Here is a 5,092-nt window from a genome sequence, read left to right as displayed (position 1 = left end):
ATGGGCCTCCCGATCATCATGCTGTTTCAGGTTGCTGTGATTGCCATAGCCTATTGCCACCCCAGCAAGCCCCATTTTTCCTTTGCTGCAAGGAGGTACATTTCTGGGAGGCAGAGGCCAAGGTGGGGGCTGACGGTTGGGTGAGGTTACATTCAGTGTATAAGACGCACCCAATTTTCACCCTCTTTTAGGGGGGAAAAGATGTGTCTTATACTCTGAAAAATACAGTATATACCACTTTACAGTGCTTTACACCCTTTTCTAAGCAGTTTACATAATCAGGATATTGCCCCCAACAATTTGGATTCTCATTTTACCAACAGGGGAAGGATGGAAAGTTAAGTCAACCTTGAGCCAGTCAGTATTGAAATCCTGGACTGAGCAGTGAGTCAGCATTCTAACCAGCGTACCACCATATACCAGGACTTACTGTTATGGTCTAGGACTAGGCAATTGGCCACATAGAAAAGAAAATAAATAATAATAATAAACAATTATCCTCTTAAATTCCCCCCCCAGGAGCCTTTTGTTTTTGTAAATCATGTCCTTAATCAGATACCTGTGATTTCTCATCCCAAACATCTCCTTCAAAAGAAAAAACCCTCTTTTCATTCTTAACTCTTTGTTCTTGTTTCTTGTTTTTTATTCTTCTCCAGAGCAGTTAATTGCCGTGCTTCCAAATATTTCTCTAGATTCAGCACAAAACCCATATTTATGGCCCCTGAAAAGAAGAAGAGCTGCCTGTCTTGTGTGAAGTCTGGGACTGGCCAATATCAGATAGAGTTGAAAGTGAGTGATTGATTTGCATTACAACATATTTTTCTTTCTCTAGGGAAATGGTCCTTTTTTATTTGTCCCTTTATTCTCAGCGATATATTCTGAACTATCATTGTATATTAGGAAGACTTCTAGAAGCTTTAATTGATGGAGTGCAATAACAAACCTAGGATGAGGCTATAATTTACCTGGTAATGATCCCCTTCCATTGGCTCACTTGTTGTAGAACATTTACTGATTGATTATATTTTATATATTTCTTGATATGTGGTTTCTTTTGACAAGATTGGTGAAAGGGCTTCTCATTTTTGAGAAAGGTATGGGAATTACATTTTTGAGAATGTAACTTTGTGGGGTCCTTGGTGTTCTCTGAGCTTGTTTGTTTTCTAGTAGACATTTCATTACCCTAGATTAGCACTGGAGGCGCTGTTTTACAGTGGTTCTCCTCTTACCTCTCGGACAGGTGTTAGTCGGGGGGGCAGAGATCGACCCCTAGGCCCCTAACGTATGGGGTGCCGCAGGGCTCGGTCCTGTCCCCCCTTCTTTTCAAAATCTACATGAAACTGCTGGGTGAGATCATCCGACGGCACGGGATAAAATACCACCAGTATGCGGACGATACATAGTTGTATCTGTCCGCCCCATGCCAACTCAACGAAGCGATGGATGTGATGAGCCAGGGTCTTGAGGCTGTTAAAGACTGGATGGGGGTTAACAAGCTTGTGCTCAATCCAGAAAAGACCGAGTGGCTGCTGTGTTTCCCTCCCGCGAATTGGCCAAGTGTTCCATCTCTCAGGCTGGGGGGTCAAATTGTACGCCCCTCAGACAGGGTTCGCAACTTGGGAGTCCTCCTGGACCCACAGCTGACTTTCGAACATCATTTGTCAGCTGTGACCAGGGGGGCATTTGCCCAGGTTCGCCTGGTGCACCAGTTGCGTCCCTACCTGAACTGGGAGGCCCTCACAACAGTCACTCGTGCCCTTGTGACCTCTAGGCTGGAATACTGCAATGTGCTCTACATGGGGCTGCCCTTGAAGAGCATTCGGCGACTTCAGCTGGTCCAGAATGCGGCCGCGCGAGCGATCGTGGATGCACCTCGTTTCACCCACGTAACACCCATCCTCCGCGAGTTGCACTGGCTGCCTGTTGATCTCCGGGTGCGATTCAAGGTGCTACTTATCACCTACAAAGCCCTTCATGGTAGTGGGCCTGGGTACTTGAGAGACCGCCTACTGCCAATTACCTCCACTAGACTGATACGATCACATAGATTAGGCCTCCTCCGAATTCCATCATCCAGCCAGTGTAGACTGGCAACTACCTGGAGGAGAGCCTTCTCGGTGGCTGCTCCGGCCCTCTGGAACGAACTCCCCATGGAGATTCAGACCCTCACCACCCTCCAGTCCTTCCGCGCCGCCCTAAAGATCTGGCTGCCCGGCTGGCCTGGGGTTAAGATTCTAACCCCACTCGAATTGTGTGACTGTTGTGTTTTTAATTATGATGTATTGTCTTTATGTTAGAAATTATTTGTCCTTCCCCCCCCATTTTTTTTTTAACTGTGAGCCGCCCTGTGTCCCCCCAGGGAAAAGGGCGGCATACAAATAAAGGGAAAATGAAAAAAAATGAAAAAATGATGAAGTGACCTAGTTTGGGCAATGAAACATCTGCAAGAAAGCAAGCAAGCGCACAGAGCACCAAGGACCCCTCATGGATAGAATCTCTTTCTGGACACTTAGACATTCAATAAAGTTTAATGGTTGACTTGTGTTGATTTAGAAGTAAAAACGGAAAACATGAATTTCATGTCGATAGACTGTAAAAATCTTCTCGGGGCTGCTAATGATCCTTTATGCAACCTGCAACCAGGTTGACCGGTTCTTACATAACTTCTTCTTTCTTTTTTTCCTAGGAGAAAGATATTAAGGAACTTTATGGAGATCCCAAAAATGCCAAAGCTTTCACTTTTTATAGTAAGGAGGAAGGCAACGGTGATAAATGCACTTTTGAATCTGCAGAGTTCCCAGGTTGGTTCATCAGCACTTCTTCAGAAGCCAAAAAGCCTATTGGTTTGAGTCAAAAAGGAGGAACTCAGAACATCCTGTTTTACTTTAAAAGAAAATCATGAGTCAGAAACACTGTTCTGCATCGATGTGTCTAACAGACCATGTGCATACAAATTGGAATGGAGCCAGAATGTATGATTAGGCCAATGAGTAGATTTAGATAGTAGCCTTCAAAAAACTTTGGAAGAATTGTCTCATATTTGGGGGAAGGTTGAATACATCTTATGGATAAAATGGACTTGGTTGCATGGTCTTTATTTCTATAGAACTCTTGTCAAATCCTGAAAAGGTTATTTGGTAGGACTCCCATTAACTTTTGGCTTGATGCACTCCTGACGAAAAAGTCTCCATCGTCATCACTATCACTTTCATCATCATATTATCAAATGACCTTCTAGTTATTCTTCCATTATAGTGTGATGAAATAGAGGGCATATCTACACTTTCACTTTGACCTATGACAGAGAGGGTGATAGTTTCCTGAGTGCAGAATGAATGGCATCTTTTTCCTCCCATGCCCAGCCCGTTGCAAATGCCTCCCATGCCAGTGTTTCCCAGCTCAAATTCAAAGCAGATGCTTTCTGGCCTGAACTGTCTTGGTCTTTATGGGCAGATGTTCTCTTGCCTGGCAGCAGCCACAATCTCTGATTGATAGCAAGGTCCACACACTCTCTCTCTATATTGGAGGGTTCCTGTCCTGTGCAGCCATTTCATCCTGGGCTGCCAGGCTGCTTCGGTCTCTGCTGGGTGGAAGCTGCTATTTTTTGCTACAGCAATTTTTCAGTTGATCCACTTATGGCCTGTTAAATCAATGACCCTTTCTGATGACGTATCCCTTTCCGTTTCTGTCCAAGATGGGTAAAGCATGCTCCCTATTGTTTCCTTGGTTAACCAGAGTCCTGTAAAGATTTCTTCCCCTTGTCTCATCTCATCTTTTTCATCTTGCTCATCCTGTGCCATCCTATCTTATCCTACCCTACCATATTCATCTTCTTTATATCTATATCTCTATAAGTATATCTGTGGAAAGCCTTCATTGTTATATAAAAACCTGCATGTACAAATCCTCCTTCCTTTTCCATTATTTTAGCTTGAGTGACAATTTCCAGAGGAGGGACAGTGTACTGTAAATCTGTTGCAGCTATGAACTAAGTCTCTCCTCTCCTTTCTCTCTCTCCCCTATTTATCTATCTATCTATCTATCTATCTATCTATCTATCTATCTATCTATCTATCTATCATCTATCTATCTATCTATCTATCTATCTCTACTACCTACCTACCTACCTACCTACCTACCAACTCTATCTAGCTATCATCCACCCATCCATATCCATCCCCATCCATCCCATCCTCCCTCTGTCTGTCTGTCTGTCTGTCTGTCTGTCTGTCTGTCTATCTATCTATCTATCTATCTATCTATCTATCTATCTATCTATCTATCTATCTATCTATGATCAATTGCAAGGTAGAGACATGGCTACTTTATAAAAGCTGAGCTATTCATTTCCCCTGCTGTAGACATTCCCTGGATTCACAGAGGATTTCCTAGTCCAGTGTTTTTCAACCTTTTTTGTGCAAAGGCACACTTTTTTCATGAAAAAAATCACGAGGCACACCACCATTAGAAAATGTTAAAAAAATTTAACCCTGTGCCTATATTCAATATAGGCGGGTGTTTTCCCCACGGCACACCTTACACTATGTCATGGCACACTAGTGTGCCGCGGCACAGTGGTTGAAAAACACTGTCCTAGTCCTTTGATTATTATAGCATCAGAACAATGGGGCGGGGGGTGCGGTGGGGAGAGAAAGGATCAGTGTCAAAGGAGAAGATGACAGTGGAAAAGAGACAAACTCCCCAAGCCTTCCTAAAATAGATGAATAAAAATCACTACGGTATCCCCTATGTTTGATACAAGGAAATATATTTTACACATTGCACATATCAGAAGCTCCTCTGTTGCTGTTATTTTAAACACAGACTTCATTCAAACCATGGAAGCAGAAGAGCACCATCTCAGGCCCTTGAGGGGTGTGGCACAACAACTTCAGTGCAAATCCAGGCAACCTCCAAAAGGGTTTTGCAAATTGCAATACAATGGAGAAATTAGGAAACAGATAGCTGGAAAGTGCCATACTTCCTTCCTCATAATCGGAATTGTAAACAGTTAATCCAAGGAATAAGAATCAAAGAGATTCGGTGTTGAGTATTTATTATGAATGAATGTTACATAAGAATTCCGGGAAGC

General features: G+C 43.2%; 1 protein-coding gene across 1 annotated transcript; it reads left to right on the top strand.

Moving 5' to 3' along the window:
* LOC116516328 (interleukin-36 alpha-like) lies at nucleotides 1-2,902 on the top strand. Its single transcript, XM_032228757.1, has 3 exons — nucleotides 1-95; nucleotides 657-789; nucleotides 2,687-2,902. Exons 1-3 carry the CDS (start codon nucleotides 1-3, stop codon nucleotides 2,900-2,902), a joined length of 444 nt encoding a protein of 147 aa, XP_032084648.1.
* The last annotated feature ends 2,190 nt before the right edge of the window (nucleotides 2,903-5,092 follow it).

Source organism: Thamnophis elegans, chromosome 13 (assembly GCF_009769535.1).
Source record: "Thamnophis elegans isolate rThaEle1 chromosome 13, rThaEle1.pri, whole genome shotgun sequence".
NCBI classification, from domain to species: Eukaryota; Metazoa; Chordata; class Lepidosauria; order Squamata; family Colubridae; genus Thamnophis; species Thamnophis elegans.
Note: the sequence above shows the minus strand (reverse complement) of the source record. Positions and strands in the feature narration are given on the sequence as shown.

Bases quoted from the DNA above. Each gene is read 5' to 3' on its own strand.
- LOC116516328 (XM_032228757.1), top strand. From the start codon at position 1: ATGGGCCTCCCGATCATCATGCTGTTTCAGGTTGCTGTGATTGCCATA. The intron at 96-656 runs GTACATTTCTGG...ATTCTTCTCCAG, and splicing joins TTTTCCTTTGCTGCAAGGAG to AGCAGTTAATTGCCGTGCTT. The intron at 790-2,686 runs GTGAGTGATTGA...TTTTTTTCCTAG, and splicing joins AATATCAGATAGAGTTGAAA to GAGAAAGATATTAAGGAACT.